Source organism: Pipistrellus hanaki (assembly GCF_964339955.1).
Source record: "Pipistrellus hanaki genome assembly, chromosome: 10".
In the NCBI taxonomy this organism is placed as follows: Eukaryota; Metazoa; Chordata; class Mammalia; order Chiroptera; family Vespertilionidae; genus Pipistrellus; species Pipistrellus hanaki.
Window position 1 is genome coordinate 55421915 of NC_140512.1, and position 21534 is coordinate 55443448.

Sequence of the window (21534 nt, forward strand, 5' to 3'; positions counted from 1 at the left end):
CTCACGGACTGAAGAGTTGTGGGTTCAAATCCGGTCAAGGGCACATACCTCGGATACAGGTTGATCCCCAGGCCTGGTCAGGGTAGGTGGGGGAGGTAACCAATCAATGTGTCCCTCTCACGTTGATGTTTCTCTCTCTCTCTTTCTCCCCCTCCCTTCCACTCTCTCTAAAAATCAATCAATGGAAAAAATATTCTCGGGTGAGGATTAACAAAGAAAACAAACAAACAAAACTTACAGGTAACAACAGTAAAAAGGAATAAAGGTTTTATAGAAATACTGTTTCTCGGTTAAAACCATTTTTTCTGTCAATGCTGGTTCCATCACCTGTTCCAGATCTAATAGGAATGGCTTTCATTATATGGCATTTCCCAGGCCATTTGATAAAGCCTAGCTGTGGCAGTTAAATGCCAAAAACATTTTCAAGATAACTAAAAACTTGTCTCTAAAACTTGTTACTTTCCTGCAAAGCCAGACTACCAAACAGATTAGAGAGTCAAGTGTCCAAGAAGCTGGACAGAAAGGCATCAGAAAAAACAACAACCCAGAGGTGAATATTGTAGCTAGGTGGCAAAGGTGCCACTATTAGTAAGGCCCAAGGCCAGAGAGAGCCCCACAGGTCAGGTCCTCCTTCTTTCTGGTACTTCCTGATGACGGAGGTGAACTTCAACCCCATGATGCCTTTGTAGCTCTGACAAGCACTGGTCTGAACCAGTATTGTTCTGAGTCCACTCTCTGCACTGCTAGTGAAAGGTCTCTCAAAAGACTGAGAACTTAACAGCAGCACATTTGTACATGCACACATTCTTCCATGGTGAGCAGAAACGGTAAAGAGACACTGGATCCTACAAGCAACAATAATAGGTTCATTCACTTGCAAAAATGCACAGGGGGATGAGAAAGCCTTTGGGGATAACAAAGAAGCCATGGAATTATGAAAATGTGGCAACATGGGATAGACAATTAACTTGCATTCAGATCTCAAGCCATTAACTTAAGAAAAAAGGGAAGATGAGATTTACTCAGAAGTTACAAAAATGTTTGAGTCTTAGGTTTTCTGCTAAGTGGACTGGACTCTCAATCAGGACACACTTCCTTATAAATATCTCATTATAAGGATTAAGAAACAAAGATTCCCATACCCCACCTCCAGCATGTGAAAAAGTAAAAATTATTGTTGTCCACGAAGTACAACTTTTGCAGTTTTAGAACTTTCCAAATAGATCAACAATGAAATGGATTAAAGAAAAATAGTGCAAATGTGTAGAACCATTATCACTCTAAAAATTCAGTTTTATACTGGTTTCTAATAAAAAAGAAAGTTTTAAAAAATTTACCAACTTGCCGAAGCCAGTTTGGCTCAGTGGTAGTGTCGGTCTGCGGACTGAAAGGTCCCGGGTTCGATTCCGGTCAAGGGCATGTACATTGGTTGCAGGCACATCCCCGGTGGGGGCTGTGCAGGAGGCAGCTGGTCGATGTTTCTCTCTCATCGACATTTCTAGCTCTCTATCTCTCTCCCTTCCTCTCTGTAAAAAAATCAATAAAATAAAATAAAAAAATTTACCAACTTAATTATTGTAATATAAGCAGCTGGTGTTGCCATGGCAACTTTAAGAATTTACATTTTCTGCTTTCTAGGTTTCTGTATCCCGGGTAGAGTTTTTATACTACCAACCCACAGAAAAACTGAATCTTATAAACCTAGGTTCTAGTCTTTTTTAAAATAAATATATTTGTATTGATTTTCAGAGAGGAAGGCTAAGGGAGAGATAGAAACATCAAAGATGAGAATTCACTGACTGGCTGCCTCCTGCGTGCTCCCTACTGAGGACTGAGTCCACAACCTAGGCAGGTGCTCTGACCAGGAATCAAACCGTTACCTCCTAGTTCATGGGTTGACGCTCAACCACTGAGCTACCAGGCTAGGTTCCAGTCTTTGAATTTTAATGTATCAGGTTAAATCATTGTATTAGTAGTAAGAACGTATATTAAGAATTAATGTTAATACATAAAATAAATTTCATTTTGCTGGAAACACCTGGCATGTGATGATAGGAAATCATTAGATTATTACTATGTAATTAGCTAGTTTCAAACTATTTCATCCATTTTTATGGATTAGTAAAATACAGGAATTCATATTCAGGCATTTAGCTAAACTTATCAGTGCTATAATTCCTTAAAAATATCTTGAGGTTTAAAAAAAAAAACCCAAACATGATGGTAGGGCATCCCTCAGAGAAATTTACAAAAACAACTTCAGGTATGACCACAATATTTTTTAATTAAAATTTTTTCAATTATAGTTTACATTCAATATAATCTTGTATTAGTTTCAGGTGCACAGCACAGCAGATAATCATATATACTTTACAAAGGGGTCCCCCAATATTTCAAGTACCCATACATAGGTATTACAGTACTATTGACTATACTAGAGCCCCGGTGCACAGCTTTGTGCACCGGTGGGGTGCCTTGGCCTGGCCTGCAGAATAGGTTGCACTTCTTGCAACCCAGGACCTCTCAGAGAGCTGGTTTAGGTCCAATCCCTGCAGGAGAGACCAAGGGACCCCACTGGTGCACGAATCTGTGCACAGGGCCTCGAGTATGCATAGAAGATCTTTGGTTAATTTCTTCCCACCTTTCCCCCTGCCCTCTGAGATTCATCAGTCTCTTCCATGTTTCCATGCCAGAGGTTTCTGCTCCTGTGTTGAGCATCTGCCCCCTGGTGGTCAGTGCATGTCCTAGCTACTGGCCAGTCGGCTGGTCACTTGGGCTTTTATAGATTCCTTATGCTGTACTTTATATCCCCATGACTATTTTGTGACTACCAATTTGTACTTCTTAATCCCTTCACCTTTCCTCCCAGTTCCTCAACCCCTCTCCCTTCTGGCAACCATCAGTCTGTTTTCTGTATCCGGGACTGTTTCTGCTTTGTTTGTTCACTTATTTCTCTCCTTTTAGATTCTGTATATAAATGAAATTATATGGTATCTGACTTTCTCTGACTTATTTCATTTTGCATAATACCCTCTAGGTCCATCTAGGCTATTGAAGTGGTGAGATCACATTCCTTTTTATGGCTAAGTAATATTCCATTATAGACATGTACTATCACTTTTTCTATCCCCTCACCTACAGGTGGGCACTTGGGTTGCTTCCATATCTTGGTTATTGTAGCTAATGCTGCAATGAACACAGGGGTGTATACATTCTTTGGTTTCTATGGATATATACCCAGAAGTGGAATCACTAGGTCACAAGTGATTCCATTATAAATTTTGTAAGAGTTCCTCCATTATAAATTTTGTGAGGAACCTCCATACTATGTTTCATAGTGACCGTACCAATTTGCATTCCCACCAAAAGTTCCCTTTTCTCCGCATCCTAAGATGTCTGTTCATTTATTGACGGCCATTCTGACAGGTGTGAGGTGGTATCTCGTGGTTTTAATTTGTATTTCTTTGATGATTAGTGACATTGAGCATCTTTTTATATGTCTATTGGCCATCTGTATATGTCCTCTTTGGAGCAGTCTATTCAGGAACTTTTCTCATTTTTAAAATTTATTTTATTGATTTATTACAGAAAGGAAGGGAGAGGGATAGAGAGTTAGAAACATCGATAAGAGATAAACATTGATCAGTCCGTGTCCCCCCCCGCCCCCCCCCCCCTCCCCACACACACACACTGGGGATGTGTCCACAATCAAGGTACATGCCCTTGACTGGAATCAAACTTGGGACCTTTCAGTCCACAGGCCAACACTCTATCCACTGAGCCAAACCGGTTTCAGCCTTTTCTCATTTTTTTTAACCAGATTGGGTTTTTGGTTTTTTTTTGTTTTGTTTTGTTTTTTTTGCCATTGAGTTGGGTATTTTTGCCATTTATTAAGTTTGGATATTAACCCCCAATTGGATGTGTCATTGCTGAGCATCTTGTCCCTTTCAGTAGATTGTCTTTTCATTTTGTCTGTGGTTTCCTTTGCTGTGCAAAAACTTTTAGTTTGATATAGTCCCTATTGTTTATTTCCCCTTTTGCTTCACTTGGCTGAGGAGACACATCAGAAAAAATATTGCTAAGGGAAATGCCTGAGAATTTACTGCCCATGTTTTCTTCTAAGATTTTTATGGTTTCAAGTCTTACATTTAAGTCTTAAATCTATTTTGAGTTTATTCCTGTACATGGTGTAAGAAGGTGGTCTTGTTTAATTTTTCTGCATGTATCTGCCAATTTTCCCAACACATTGATTGAAAAGGCTATCTTTGTGACATTGTATATTCTTGCCCCCTTTATCAAATATTAATGGACCGTGTAAGCATGGGTTTATTCCTGGGATCTCTATTTTATTATTTTATTTTTATTTATTTATTTATTTTTTTAAATATATATTTTATTGATTTTTCACAGAGAGGAAGAGAGATGGATAGAGAGAATCATCGATCAGCTGCCTCTTGCACACCCCCCACTGGGGATGTGCCCGCAATCAAGGTATATGCCCTTGACCGGAATCGAACCCGGGACCTTTCAGTCCGCAGGCCATCACTCTATCCACTGAGCCAAACCGGTTTCGGTTGGGATCTCTATTTTATTTCATTGTTCTCTATCTGTTTTTATGCCAATACCATGCTGTTTGATTGCTCTGGCCACAAACGTTTAGAAGTTGTTGTTTGTTCTTTCTTTTTCTTTAAAATATATTTTATTGATTTTTTTATAGAGGAGGGAAAGGGATAGAGAGAAACATCAATCAGCTGCCTCCTGCACACTCCCCACTGGGGATGTGCCCACAACCAAGGTACATGCCCTTGACCGGAATCGAACCTGGGACCCTTCAGTCCGCAGACCACGGCTCTATCCACTGAGCCAAACCGGTTTCGGCTGTTTGTTTTTTTTATTTTTATTTATTTATTTATTTATTTATTTTTTAAATATATTTTATTGATTTTGTACAGAGAGGAAGGGAGAGAGATAGAGAGCTAGAAACATCGATGAGAGAGTCATCGATCAGCTGCCTCTTGCACACCCTCTACTGGGGATATGCCCGCAACCAAGGTACATGCCCTTGACCGGAATCGAACCCGGGTCCCTTCAGTCCCCAAGCCGACGCTCTATCCATTGAGCCAAACCGGTCTCGGCTGTTTGTTGTTTTTTTTTTAAATATTTTTATTGACGAGAGAGAGAGAGAGAGAGAGAGAGAGAGAGAGAGAGAGAGAGAGAGACAGACAGAGACAGAGACAGAGAGATAGATATCAGCTGCCTCCTGTATGCACTGTGACCAAGAATTGAACTGGAGACCTTTCCTGGAAGCCCTAGGAAAGAATCCATTTCCTTGTCTTGTCTTGCTGCTGTCTAGCTTGTATTCCTTGGCTCCTGACTTCTTCCTTAATTCGAACTTCTTGTTTCCACTATCATATATCTTACATCTATATCAATTTCCCTTTATCTCTCTCTCTCTCTCTCTCTTTTTTTTTTTTAATATATTTTATTGATTTTGTACAGAGAGAAAGGGAGAGAGATAGAGAGTTAGAAACATCGATGAGAGAGAGTCATTGATCAGCTGTCTCTTGCACACCCCCTACTGGGGATGTGCCCGCAACCAAGGTACATGCCCTTGACCGGAATCGAACCCGGACCCTTCAGTCCCCAAGCCGACGCTCTATCCATTGAGCCAAACCAGTCTCGGCTATCTCTCTCTTATAAAGACACTGTGATAGGTTTAGGGCCTACCTGGATAATGCTGGGCAATCTCCCCAGCTCAAGACCCTTAATTTAACCATACTTATGTCTTCTTTGCCATAGAAGGCAACACTCAAAGGTTCTAGGGATTGGACCTTGTTATCTTTGGGGTCCATTATAAGGTAGGACAAAAGCAGGTATACAGTTGTTCATATGGAAAATAATAATACAAGAATAAACTTTGTTTTGCATACTCACAACTATAAATCTACTTTTGTTCCACCCTGTATTCAGCCAACCACGCCAATCATTTCACACATTTAAAGTGTACAATTCAATCCTATTTATATATTGTGCAAGAATCATCATAATCTAATTTTAGAACATTTTCATCCCCCCTAAAAGAAACTCCATACTCATTGGCTGTCAGTCCCCATCCTCCCTTCTGTCTTCTCCATCTTGGCAACCACTAAGCTACTCTCTGTCTCTATAGATTTACCTATTCCAGACATTGCATATAAATGGAATCATATAATATGTGGTCTTTCGTGACTGGGTTCTTTTAGTTAGCACAATGTTTTTAAGATTCAAGTATCAAAACTTGATTATTTTTTATTGCTGATTAATATTCCATTATATGGATAATAACACTTTTTAAAAACCTATCCATTAGTTGATGGACATTTGGGGTTATTTCCACTTTGTGGCTGTTATAAAAATATAGCAACTTACAAACATTCTATGAATATTGTATACTATATGCTTTTGGGCATTAAGTGTTGCTGCTATGTGTTTTATTTTCAGTTTTCTTGGGTAAAAAACTTGCATTCAGAATTGCTGGATAACTTTCCTTTTCCCCCCCTCCTTTTAACATTTTAAGAAATTGCCAAACTGTTTTCCAAAGTAGCTACTTCACTCTACATTCTCAACAGCAATCAATGTACAGGGATTCTACTTTCTCCATAGTCCTACCTTATAATTCTCCATTTTTTTTTTTACCATAGTCATCCTAATGGGTGAAGTGGTATCTTATTATAGTTTTGATTTTTATTTCCTTAATGACTAATGATTATTCATTTTTAGTGCTCATGTGTTTGCTGTCCATTTCTATATCTCATTTGGAGAAATATCTACTCAGATTCCTTGCCATTTTAAAATCGGGTTGTTTTGTCTTTTTATCGTTGAGTTATGAGAGTTCTTTATATATATTCTGAATGCAAGTTCTTTATCAGATATGTGATTTGCAAATATTTTCTCCCATTCTGTAGATACTTTTTACTTTCTTGATGTTATCATTTGTAGCTACTTTGAACATTTGTAACTGTAAGTATACCACATAAATTAAAGAGTTAGGTTGTTATTCCAATCTGAAAGAAATCTTTGTCTTTAACAAGGGAATTTAACCCATTTATATTTATGACTTATAATGTAATTAATTAGTTTCACTAATATTAGCTTGTTCTATGCTTTGTATTTTGTTTTGAATTCCTTCCCTTGTTTTTTATCTTTTGTATATAACCTTGGTTTTATTTCCTCTTTAGTGCTCTGGAAGAAATATTTTGCTTCCTATTCTATTGATATTTATTTTTTAGCCATACTTATTAAATGTCAGTCAATGGGGAAATATCTACTTCTTTTTACCTTATTCTAGTCTATCATACAACTACTTGTTCTTGCTTCATAAAATCCACATATCTTTTTGTATTATATGGACAATTCCAACAGTTTCCTAAAGTTTTCTTCTGGATTTAGCACTGTTTCCTAATATGTTATCTTCAGAGGTATTTTTGTGAGTCTTCTAGGTAAGTCTTTTTGTTGTTGTTAATCCTCACCCAAGAATATTTTTCATTGATTTTTAGAAGGGGGAGAGAAAAAGAAACATCCATGTGAGAGAAACACAACCATTGGTTGCCTCCCAAAAGCACCCTGGCTGGAAACAGAGCCTGCAACCAAGGTACATGCCTTCGACTGGAATCAAACCTGCGACCCTTCAGTCCACAAGCCGATGTTCCATCCACTAAACCAAACCAGGCAGGGCTTCTAGATGAGTCTTTTTTCATAGATCACATTAGTAGAATAATATTTAAAAATTTTAATACTACAGAAGAGAAGACATGCCCAGATTTCACGTCTATCAACAGAATGATACTAAGAACTGCTTGACAGGCACCATTGTGAACTAAAAGCTTTCTACCATATTCCTCTAAGGAAAGGTCCTAATATGCATCCTATTCTAGAGTCTCAGGAATCCTGGGGAAACCTCAAAACAAAACTTAAAAACATTAAGGAAGAACCACAACATCTGTGTGTGTAGAAAAACACATAGTATAACTAATAAAATCTCAAGTGATTAGTAATTCTGAATCCTTGAAATGACTACATTCAGTATGGGAGAAAACTGACAAATGTAATTTTGAGGGAATAGATTTTATCCTAATAAAAACAAAATTCAATTTAAATATGGACAGATCATTATCTTACTAATGACTCAAAGTTATTTCAGCCAGAGAAAAAGTAGTTCACATAAGTAAATAGTATTTTCATAAAGTTATCTATGGACAGGTATACAATCAAAATATTTAATTATATTTAAAAACTAAAGCAATGTTAAGTCAAATCTTTGAATAAATGTAAGAGATTTTAAATATGCAACTCGAATATCAGCAGTGAATAAAGTACTCCCAGCTTTGCCTCATGAAGTTAATACCTTGGAATTATCTACCATTTTGTTTCTAACATAAATCAGCAATTTTCTTACAAAATCCTACATTGATTTCTTAAAAAACATAATACCATTTTTCCCACTGCATCTGGGGAGGTAAAATACCTTGTTACAGGAAGTAGAAAGAGACATAATCATTTTTATTTTTATTTGCATAAAGTAGTTTGAAAATCCCACTCCCCATTCCCATCCTGGATGAAAGGAGGTTAGAAGTAATAATTAGTATGCTACACAGAAGACCATAAGAATGTGAACAACAACTCACAGAAAGCAAAGGGTATCTGAGAACACAGCTCAGTTCTCTTACCACATTCTCCAAGGGTGCTGCACCAAATACTTTAAAGACCGGGTTGGGTTTGGAGGGTGAGATACAGAGGACAATAGCTTGCTGTCCCACTCGGGTAGTATATTCATCTAATGTGGCTCGAAGTTTCCTGAGTCAGAGAATGAAAAGGGAATAAAATCAGTTTAAAAAGAAAAATTACAGTGACTGACAGACACAAAATTTACTTTGACTTGAGACAATTTATTCTGACTAGATAATTAGTCTGTCCTTTTAAGGGACTAGGGAGTCATGCCAATTCAAGCGGAGTAAAGCCAACATATCTAAAATAAAGTTTTCCATCTTCTCCAGAACCATGTACTGTTTTATCTATGTTCCTCATGGCAAATATATGTCTATAAATAATACATTCTAATTCCTCCTGGCTGTACTATCATTAAAGGAAATGAGAACTGCCCATCTAATGGCATGTAATCTGTAGGCTTGCTGAAAGCTACTATTAGTACTTTTCAAGCTTTCCTTTAGTTTTGTATAATCTTCTTATGTTCTTAATGTAGAATGTTTTCTAGCTTTTATCACGTATCATTCACATGGGCTGACACTCCTTTAGGAATCAACATTCCAATAAATATGAGAAAACTGGGATGTAGTATTTAAAATACTATAAGAAAAAAGTCCTAGAAAATTTTATAAATTTCTTATTATTACCCTATAATAATAAAAGGGTAATATGTTAATTAGACCAGATGTCATTCCAGATGTCCTTCCTCATAAAGCCTGGGCCAGAGAAAAGCCAGTCTGGGTCCCGGGTGCCTGTGGGCCACCCCAGGGAATCCAGCCCAGGTCCCGGGTGCCTGTGGGCAGCCGGAAGGAAGCCGCCCGGGTCCCAAGTGCCTGCCAGCGGCCGAAGGAGGGAAACAGCCCAGGTCCCGGGTGCCTGCTGGTGGCCGGAGGAGGGAAGCAGCCAGGGTCCTAGGTGCCGGAGGGAAACTGGTGCCAAGCAGCCAGGGGAAGGAAGGCCTACTCTTGCACTAATTTTCATGCATTGGGCCTCAGGTATATGAATACATGTTACACAATCAAATTATTAAGTCCTTCATGTCCACACCGATATACTAATCTTTCTTTGCTACCTATAAACTCTTCCAAAGAAATAAAAACAAGCAAAAGATAACATACCAAACAAGAAATTTGGTGGCTTCCTTGAAGGAATGGTCTGAATTATATTTACTATCTCTAATTCCTCCCTTCCATTCTCTCTTGAAGACACTCCAATACTTTTGTTGTTGCCACTCTTGAAAATGTCTTGGTTTAAGTTCAATCATGACCCCTATGTAGCTAAATCTAAAGGTCAATTTGCATCTTATTCAACCTGTCAGCAGCATTTGATAGAGCTGATCACATGCCCTCTTCCTTGAAACACTTTTTGCACTTGGTTTCCAGGGTACCACTCTCTTGGTTTGCTTTTTTAGACTCATTTGCTAGTTCCTTTCATCTCTCCAAACTCCAAAGGGTATGCCCAGCCCATGTAGCTCAGTGCCTGAGCATCACCCCATGAATCAGGAGGTCACAGTTCAATTCCTGATTAGGGCACATGCCTGGGTTTCGGGCTCAATACCCAGCACGGGGAGTGCAGGAGGCAGCCGTCGATGGGTAACTCTCACTGATGTGTCTATCTCACTATCCCTTTCCCTTCCTCTGTGTAAAATAAAAATAACAAAAATATTTAAAGGGTAGAGTGCTTCAGGCTTAAGTTCATACTCCCTAGGTGGTCTCTTTCAAACACATAGTTTTAAATATTACATATATTGTTTATATCCTCAACTAAGATCTCTCTTTTTTAAAAAAATAATATTTTATTGAATTTTAGAGAGAGAAAGGGAGAAGGAGAAAGAGAGAGAAACATCGATATGAGAGCAGAACATCAATCTGTTGTCTCCTGTATTCCTCCTACCAGGGATCGAGCCCACAGCCCAGACATACACCCTGACTGGGAATTGAACCAGCGAGCTTTAGGTGCACAGGATGATGCCTAATCAACTGAGCCACACCAGCCAGGGCTAAGATCTCACTTTTGAATTCCAGATTCATATTTCCAACTGCTTATTCTGTATCTCTATTTAATGGTTAAGATGTATCATAAACTTAACCAAAACCAAATTCCTGATTCTGCCCTCAATCCCATACCTGCTACTCATCTGGTGTCAACTCAATCCTTCCAGTAATCAGACCAAAATCCTTCAGGCCTTTTCCCCCTCTCACATCCCACATCCAATCCATCAATGAATCATGCTGGAGCTGATTTGAAATACAATCAAAACCTGACTACCTCTTTCTACCTTTGCTGCTGCTACATTGGTTTAAAGGCACTATTTTTTCTGGCTTGGACTACAACATTAGCCCATTAGCCTCTTAATTGGTTTGCCTGTTTTCATTCTTATACTCCTGTATTGACAATAGCCTAAATGACCCTTTTAAAACATATAATCAGACCATATCATTGCTTTGGTCAAAAGCCTTCATTGACTTCCCACCTCACTCAGAGCAAGAATCAAAGCCCCAATATTGGATCAAAAGACCTCCTGATGTGTCTCTGCACTACCACTGACCAGATCTCCTCTCATTTTCTCCCTAGCTATTCCCCTAACATGACTATCATGTTCCTTTCCCGCTTCAGAACCTTCACCCTTCTCAGTCCCCATTTCCCCAAGGGAAAAGCTCTTCCCCTAGACATCAACACGGCTGCCTTTTCACTAACTTCAGGTCTCTGTTCAAAGGCTGTCTTAAGAGCATTCCCAGACCAACCCTATAAAAAAAAGAGAAACTACATATTTCCCCTAACCCCCTAACCTTTACTTTTCCTTACTCCACTTCATTTTCCTCCATAGCACTTATCATCATCTGACATATTACATATTTGTTCACTTTTCCCCCTTCACGAGAATATCTCTTTAATGAAATGCTTTGTTCACTATTATATTCTCAAAGCCTAGAACAATGCCTGGCACATAGCAGGCATATAGATTTTCTGAATTAATTAATTTTATACATTGGTTAATCATATTTCTAGTTGCATTTATTTAATTTCATGAGAGTACTTTAAAGTCTAATTTTGTCATCAAGGGATCTAACTTGGTATCTTTGGTGAACCTAATAATGTATGTTCTAATTGTGTCATCTACCCCATGAAATATTTGAGAAATAACAACAATATGGATAAGAACACCCTCACCGAAGCAAACGTGTTTGCTGTCTCTTCCGGATCGATGGGTTGGACTCGAACACATGAGGCCGTTTCCGTTTCTTCCCTGTTGCCACAGCAGCGGCAGCAGCCATTCCCACAGGACCTGAAATAATAACGTGTGTGCTGAGATTATTCAGAGCCTGTTAACTCTACAAGACAGAACTCCATTAAAGTACAAAAAAGGTAGCACTGTTTCCTAATATGTTATCAAGAAATATAAAATGTTCCTGATATTATCAATATATTTCACTATTACTCAACATGAATTATATTCCAATCTACCAATAAAACTTAAAAATTAATCTCTTTTAAAAGTGAATGGCTTGAGTTTTATATAATGCTTTTTGTTCTGTTTTGCCATTATACTCATACTGCTAAGGAAATATTCTCACAGGTGCTAGATGATATGCAACATTGAGAGGAAGCTTGCCAAAACAAAAAAATTACAGATTTCAAACTTCATTTTTATTCCTGTGACATGGGCCAAATTAAGGAAGTCAGACATAATCACTCGTACTTGGGATTCTAACAATACCTAAAGAAGAGTATCTAGATGAGTATCAACTAAATTAGAAAACTTTATCTTATATATCAGAAAATTGTGCTCCAAATGAAGTTGCTGACCACAGGTCAAAATGATGAAAACATCCTGGTAGGAAAGAGATGAAAGAAAACCTATGCCACTCTAGGGGGGTGGTGGTGGTGGTGGTGGTGGTGGTGGTGGTGGTGGTGGTGGTGGTGTGTGTGTGTGTATGTGTGTGTAGGTCTGTTTTGCCCTGAAACTAATGACTAAAATAATTGGAGTCTCTGATTCATGAAATCTCAAACATATCAAAGACATTCCTTTTTAAAAAAAACATTGATTTCAGAGAGGAAGGGAGAGGGAGAGAGACAGAAACAACAATGAGGAGAATCACTGACTGGCTGCCTCCTGCACGCCCCACACTGGGAACTGAGCATATACCCTAACCAGGAATTGAACCATGACCTCCTAGCTAGCTCCATAGGTGAATGCTGAACCACTGAGCCAACGCCAGCTTGGGCCTTATTTATTGATTTATTTTTAACAGATGACCCACCATTATACTTATCTGTGAATGCCATAAATGGCTTAAATAAAAATTAATTTTAATCCTTCACATTTATACTGGCATAAATATTATATATGTTCTAAGTGGCTCAATTAAAATAAGCCTTCCTGAAAATCTTCTGCTGCTCTAATGCTGTTTAGTAATATAAGTCTGACTTAAATAAACCCTTTTAAAGGAGACCCAAAGCAAGTCAAAAGAAATTATTTTTTTAATCCACCTTTCATCATAAATAGCTGGGAGAGGAGGGGAAATCTTAATGATACATTTTCCCCAACATTTTATTCTTTTAATTGTGGTAAGAGCACTTAACATGAGATCTATCATCTTAACAAAATTTTAAGTGTATAATACAGTATTGTTAATTATAGGCATAATGTTGTACAGCAGATCCCTAGAACTTCACTCTCTGCAAAAATATGCAAAAGAGGAAAATGAATAATCAGTAAAGATCTGAAATGGTGCTGTATCTAATCTTCCTGCACTGGCTAAAACCTCTACCTCAGAGCCACGCAAATTAATCCGATAGTAAGATAGTATTTCATACCCACCAAACTGCCCAAAACAAAAACTGATTGATAATACCAAATAAGGTGAGGACAAGAAGCAGTAGGCACTCTAGCATACTGCTTATGGGAATGGAAATTAATGCAACAATTTGAAAATACATTTGGGATATCTAGTAAAACTGAAAATGTACTGATCCTTGCCTTCTAATTCCCTCTCCTTCCTAGATATATCCTTAAACAATGGCTTTCACACTGCATGTTTCCACCCTATGGTGGCTCATAAATAACTTTTTGTTTTGTTTTGTTTTTAATAAAATACACTGAAGTGAAAGAGAATAGAACATATCAGATATTGTGTTACATGTAGTAGGGGATAAGTATTACTTCAAGAGAAACTGCTATTTCATTTCATGTGCATTTGTGTATTTGAGATAACAATGTAAAATGTATTACTGTGGGATATCGTCAGAAGAGTTTGAAAACCAATGCCAAAAGGAACTCTCACAATTTGCACAAGAAAATATGTAAGATGATTTTTAAAAAAATATATTTTATTGATATTTTACAGAGAGGAAGGGAGATAGATAAGAGAGCTAGAAACGTCGATGAGAGAGAAACATCGACCAGCTGCCTCCTGCACACTCCCCACCAGGGATGTGCCTGCAACCAATGTACATGCCCTGGACCGGAATCGAACCCGGGACCTTTCAGTCTGCAGACCAACGCTCTACCACTGAGCCAAACCGGCCTCGGTTGTTAAGATGATTTTAATTTGCAACAATTATAATTGCAAAACATAATAAACAACCTAAGATGAGAAAATATGTAAGATGATTTTAATTTGCAGCAATTATAATTTGCAAAGTATTATAAACAACCTAAGAATTCTACCAATATATGAGACAGCCAGATAATGGACTATCAAACAGCAATTAAAATGAAAATATATAGTCATATTATCAACATGAATCTCAGAAAAATAATACCAAATGAATAAACATCCTATCTAATAAAAGAGTAATATGCAAATTGACTGTCACTCCCAACACACAAGATGGCTATCCCCATGTGGTCAAAGATGGCTGCCACAAGATGGCCAGCAGGGGAGGACAGTTAGGGGTGACCAGGCTGGCAGAGGAGGATAGTTGGGGGCGACTGGGCCTGCAGGGAAAGGCAGTTGGGGGGGGGGGGGGGGGGGGACCCAGGCCTGCAGGGGAGGGCAGTTAAGGGGCAATCAGGCTGGCTGGGGAGCAATTAGGCATCAATCAGGCTGGCAGGGGAGTGGTTAGGGGGTGATCAGGCTGGCAGGCAGAAGCTGTAAGAGGCAATCAGGAAGACAGGCAGGTGAGCAGTTGGGAACCAGTAGTCCTGAATTATGAGAGGGGGCCCAGATTGAATAGCGTGCAGGCTGGACTGAGTGCATGAATTTCGTGCACTGGGCCTCTAGAAATTTTATAAAATGATAACATCAGAGTAATACCATTCATATAAAACTTAAAACATGCAAAACAATGCTAAGTATTATTTACTGATATACTGCAAAAACAAAAGAAATGGAAAGGAATGATAAAGACCAAATTCAGAACAGAACAGGTTACCTCAGTGGAGGGGGGGAATAGGATAAGGAAAAGCAGCTTCCTATTATCCCTTCCTCTTCATTGACCTTACTTCATTACTTATTTCAGAGCACATAGTACTTTCCGAAAATATTTTACTTTATTATATGTACCCTTCTCCTGCCACTGGTCTGTAAACACCTTTAGTAGCAAGCTCTTGCTTGTCTTATTCATTGTATCTATATGTAGAAATAGAGTATATAGTAAGTATATATTACTAAATAATTAAATAGTAAATTATTTTCACCAACTGGGCCTCAGTTTGCATATCTGCCCCATAAAAGGGTTAAGTTAAAGTCCTTTCCTAATCTCAGCACTATGACAATACAGTACAGTAATACAGTAAAACTCTGTCTCAAACGCATTTCTTCCTAGGAAAGAAGCTGACCTGGATTCCCGATGTTAGGATGCCCTCTTCTGGAACATATAAGAACTTCAAAAATGTATTTTACAAATATTTCATGTGATTTGCTGCTACTAAGCTTTATTTTTAAATTCACCATTCCAGAAATATACAATAGATAATAACTTATGGTAAAAAGATTACTCTTAGTTACATCTATCTTCCTCCCCTTAAATACAGCATATATTAAAAAGATGTTGTATTTTGGCTATTCCTGATCATTGATCTCCTCTCCAGTTTTTCCTAATCATCTAAGTCCAGTATCAGATCCACCCAAGTGTATGGTTTAAGAATCTTCCACGTAATGCTAAATACACAATGTAAATAACAAAGAGAATGGTACAAAATATACCTCAGCTTTAAGTAATTTAGTGGCCCAGAAAAAGTCTTAAAACCTTAAATTGGATTAAGATGATCCAGGATTGCTAGTGCCCTCAGACATCTGGCAGAAGCAAACAAAAATCCTCTCGAGGAGGATAATATTATTCTAGACATCAAATTACTTCTTATTTTTACTTGAATTTTTAATTTTTCAATTACAGTTGACATACAATATTATTAGTTTCAGGTGTACAACCCAGTGATTAGACATTATATAACTCAGCAATCATCCCAATCAATCTCATACCCATCTGACACCATATATAGTTATTACCCAAATTACTTCTAAAAATTCATCTTCCTGCCCTAGCTGGTTTGGCTCAGTGGCTAGAGCGTTGACCTGTGGACTGAACAGTCCCGGATTCAATTCCGGTCAAGGGCATGTACCGTGGCTGAAGGCTCCTCCCTGGCCTGGGCCCTGGTTGGGGCTTGTGCAGGAGGCAACCAATCGATGTTTTTCTCTCACATCAATATTTCTCTCTGTCTTTCCCTCTCTCGTCCACTCTCTCTAAAAATCAGTGGAAAAATATCCCCGGATGAGGATTAAAAAATAATAAAAGTAAGTAAATAAATAAATAAAATTCATCTTCCAAACACAGCATCTAGCATTCATTCAAATATAACCAGTAGGCAGGTATGGTCAAGATGGCAGCATACTAGCCTCCTCCCACAACTACATCAAAATTACAACTAAACTACAGAATAACCATTATCATTCTCAACTGCCTGAAATCTGGCTAAATGAAAGTCCTACAACTAGGGAATTAAAGAAGCCACAGCAAGACTATTAGGAGGGGTAGAGATGCCAAATGGGCTGGTCCCACACCCCGTGTGGCAGATAAAAATTGGGAGGGATGTCTCAATTGCAGAGATCCCTCTTGAGGAGTGAGGGGTCCCAGCCCCACACCAGGCCCCCTACTGAGGGTTCCAGAGCAAGGAAGAGAAGTCCCCATAACTTCTGGCAGTAAACACCTGCAGGGAAGGAGGCGGAGGGAGTTGGAAGGCTGCTGGAGTCCCCACCCAGTTCCTCTTAAAGGGCCCTTGCACAGACTGACTTACTCAGAATCATTCTCTCTGAGCTCCAGCCTTGATGTGGCAGCTTGAAAGACAAGATACCTACGAAGAGGAACTGTTTCCCTGACATAATGGCAGAGGCCATTGTTTCTTTACTGAGTCCTTCCTCCACATTGCAAGCAGGCTATATCTGAGACTCCAATAACTTGGCTTGCATAGTTTTCCCCGCCTGATGATTCTCTGAGGCTCCACCCAACTTTTGGGCCCACCCAAGCTGTTTTCCATAGCTTTTCCAGACAATGATCTGTCTTGACTTGCTTCAGATTTTCCTAAACAAGTAGGATCTGGCTTCACCATACCTCTCACTAAGTGGCCATAGGCTCAGCACCAGGCAGCAGTTCACAGACTAGCCTTGCCTGGGCACCACCAAGCCCAGCACAGGTAGCAGTCATCTGCAGATTACTTTATAGCTCATGCCAGGTGGCCCCACGCAGAACACAGGTGGCAACTGCACTTCCTGAGAGGCCCCAGCTGCACCTCCTGAGAGGCCCCTTCTTACATTAGGCCACTCTACCATGCCTGGGAGATGTAGCAACTCTTAACAGAGCCAGCACACCCAGTAGCTATATTCAGCGATTTTGAAGCACAACCACCCAAAGACCTCTGGAAGTGACACACTCAAGGTGTGGCCTCAGTGGGCACCAGAGCCCCAATGAAGTAAGTCCTGCTCTATGTATGAGGTGGGCTCCAGCACAGCTGATCCTCCAGAGTGGTCTGAGGTCAGTGGTTGCACCCATTTCTTGCAGCTGAACAGCCACGGGTTAGATCCCTCCCACTGACATGCCAACAGCAATCAAGGCTCAACTACACTGAGGTTGGGAGGGGGTGCACCTTGGGTGCCCAGCTTGGGTGACAGGGGAGGCTGTGCCACTGGACACTTGCATTAGGCCACTCTACCAAGCCTGGGAGATGTAGCAACTCTAACTAATACATAGAAACAAATGCAAGGAGGCTGTCCCGAATGAAGGAATGGAACAAAACTCCAGAAAAGAACTCAACAAAATGGAGACAAGCAGTCTATAAGATGCAGAGTTGAAAACAATGGCTATAAAGATGCTCAATATACTTACTTAGTGATAACCTCAACAGTATAAAAAAGTACCAGTCAGAAATAAAGGATACAATAACTGAAATGAGTAATTTACAGGAAATCAACAGTAGAGTAGATAAAGCAGATAATCAAATCAGCTATTTGAAATATAAGGAAGCAAAACCACCCAATCAGAACAGCAAAAAAAATTTTAAAAATAAAAGGATTTTAAAAAATGAGGATAGTGTAAGGAGCCTCTGGGTCAACTTCAAGGATACCAATATTTACATCATGGGAGTGCCAGTAGAAGAAGAGAGAAAGCAAGAAATTGAAAACCTATTTGAAAAAAATAATGACAGATCAACAAACAACAAATACTGGCATGCAATGTGGTATGATCAAGTGATAATCATTGGCTGAACATTGTCTATGTGCAGTGACTCTTGGATTTAAATATGTACACTATCGGTGTAGATATACAGTATTTATTTATGCTGGCTAAATTACTAGTGTTTTTTCCAACATATAGCTTATTCACGAGAATTTCTTAAAAATAACAATGAATTAACAACAACAAAATAACCTGTTTATTTATAAGCAAATTTGGTTAAAAGCATTTTAAAATTAATAGGGTGTTAATGTTCACACATGCTATATGGACTGGAAATTTTGTCTGTTAAATCCGAGTCCAATGAATTTAGGTCCACAAAATCGTGTTTACTGTATTCCAAAAAATTCAAGAGGAGCGAAGACTCTCAAGCCCATTTTATGAAGCCAACATTATGCTAATCCCAAAACCAGGTAAGGACACTACAAAGAAAGAAAATTATAAGCCAATATTCCTGATGAACACAGATGCTAAATCCTCAATAAAATTAGCAAACCAGATTCAGTAATACATTAAAGAGATCATATATCATGATTAGGTTGGATGTATTCCAGAGGTTCAAGGTTGGTTTAATAACCACAAATCAATAAACTTGATATACCACATCAAACAAAATAAAGGATAAAAATCACATGATCATATCAATAGACGCAGAAAAAGCATTTGATAAAATGCACCACCCAATTATAATAAAAACTTTCAGCAAAGTGGAAATAGAAGGAACATGCCTCAACATAATAAAGGCCATATATGACAAACCCACAGCTAACATCATACTCAATGGGCAAACAGTAGGCATTTCCCTTAAGATCAGAACAAGACAGGGATGTTTGCTTTCACCACTCTTATTCAACATAGTACTGGAAGTTCTAAACACAGCAATCAGACAAGAAGAAGAAATAAAAGGCATTCCAATTGGAAAGCATAAAGAAAAACTGTCATTATTTGCAGGTGACATGATACTGTAAACAGTGAACCCTAAAGACTCCATCAAAAAAACTATTAGAATTGATAATTAATTCAGTAAATCAATAGCATACAAAATAAATATTCAGAAATCAGTTACATTTTTATACACCAATGATGAACTATCAGAAAAGGAAACTAAGAAAACAATCCCAGCCACAATTGCTTAAAAAGGGGGGGGGAAACAAACAAACAAAAAAAACCCTGCACACAGACAACAGTATGGTGATTACCAGAGGGAAAGAGGGGTGGGTGGGGGAGGAAGAAGATAAAGGGGAAATAAATGGTGACAAAGGAGACTTGGTGTTGGGTGGTAAACACACAACATAATATACAGATGATGAAATATAGAACTGTACACCTAAAACTTATGTAATTTCATTAGCCAGTGTCACCCCAATAAATTCAATAAAAATTTTAAAGAAAGAAATTCGGTGTTCTAAGAAATTTGCATTATATCTAAAGAGGACACAAGTATCAATTATAAAATACTTTGAAAGTATGTATGTTATAATTTCTTGAAGTACCCCTAATAGAAAAAGTATATATAACCTTCAAACTAACAAGAGAAAAATAAAAACTTTCAGTCACTCTAAAAGGAAAAGAAAACACAGAACAAGTGAGATAGAGAAAGCATACAGTAAACACGATCAATTTGAACTTAAATATATCAGTGATTACATTTAATATAAATGGACTAAATGCTTCAGTTCAAAATCAAAAGATGGTTAGAATGAATGAGAGAAAAAAAAAACACACAAGTCATAACACCAATAGTATATGATTCTAGGACTTAAGTCTTAGTAGTATAGCACTGGCACAAAATCCAAGGCTTAAAACAAAATCGTGAAGATGTGATATGAAGATAAATGTGAGAGTGCCTACATCCTAGGCTCTTCCAGATATGCAGGGTACCAGAGTTAAGCAAAAAATAAAGAACTTCCAATACCAACAGCATTACCTGCAGCAGCCAGATGGGCTGTTACCTCGTCGGCAGCTGTGGAGTTGAGTATGTCGGAATCATCGTAAGAGGTGTCCTCTGGAGAGGAAGGCGAGTCTTCATCAGCACTCAGCATACTGTGTTCAGTGTATGTAGCCACATGGACCTGCTGTACTTGCTGGGCAACTGCGTGGGCTTCTATGGTAGCCATGTGTTCAGTTTGGGTCACTCCGTGCTCCTCCATGTAGATCTACTGTCAGAAAAAAGGCAAAGAACAGAATTCAGTGCATAATGTAACACTATACTTAAGCCAGGTGATACTACATACCTCACTTCACCAACTCATGGGAAATGGGAAGCACCATTCAAATATGACCCAAAAATGTTAGAATATTTTCCTTATATAATACCTTTTGATGGAATTCACTGTGCTAATTTTATTTTATATATATTTTATTGATTTTTTTACAGAGAGGAAGAATTAGAAACACGGATGAGAGAGAAACATCAATCAGCTGCCTCCTGCACGCCCCCTACTGGGGATGTGCCCACCTCCAAGGTACATACATGCCCTTGACCGGAATCGAACCTGAGACCCTTGAGTCTGCAGGCCAACGCTCTATCCACTGAACCAAACAGGCCAGGGTCACTGTGTTAATTTTATACCAGAGGTCACAAAACAATAAAATACTTTGATATTACATATAACAGTAAAAGACAAATATAACAAAAAAAGATATTTAAAAGATCCCAGTGACTTGGCACTTGACACTATAGACATAAAAAATTCCCACCCACAAAAAACTGCAATCATTCAAATTTGGTTTTCTGCTTATAAACTATGCTTCATGTAAATCCTAAACTGATGCAGTAATTTATAAAGAAGATAAAGGTTTGCTCTTCTACTGCACTTAGAATATGTTCCCTCTTTCCCCAACAACTACAGAGAAGTGTATTTTCTTAAAACAAAAACATTTTTGAAGCATACATACATACATACAATTTAAAATAAAAACAGATTCATATTACACATACTGTTCTATAGTTTGCTTTTTTTTTTTTTTATTACAGTATACCTGGATGTCTGACATGTCAAAACATTCAGATGTACCAGACCTTTTTAAATAGCTGCAGAATACTACATTGTAATATGTGCCTTAATTATGCAACCAATCACCTACTGATACATGGCAAGACTGCTGCTTCCAAATTTT

At 38.4% G+C, this 21534-nt stretch overlaps 1 protein-coding gene across 2 annotated transcripts in view; it reads right to left on the reverse strand.

Annotated features, from left to right (window-relative positions):
* The window catches only part of NRF1 (nuclear respiratory factor 1), a 111750-nt gene that overhangs the window by 51140 nt on the left and 39076 nt on the right, over positions 1 to 21534 (reverse strand). Inside the window, exons 2-4 of one of the 2 annotated variants that reach the window (XM_084897651.1) lie at positions 20342 to 20570; positions 11914 to 12028; positions 8706 to 8832 (exon numbers count right to left, since the gene is read on the reverse strand). In XM_084897651.1, coding sequence (XP_084753777.1) covers positions 8706 to 8832; positions 11914 to 12028; positions 20342 to 20564 — 465 coding nt within the window. In that variant the 5' untranslated portion in view covers positions 20565 to 20570. Of the gene's footprint in view, positions 1 to 8705; positions 8833 to 11913; positions 12029 to 20341; positions 20574 to 21534 lie in introns of both variants that reach the window. The other variant, XM_084897650.1, reaches the window with a different exon arrangement.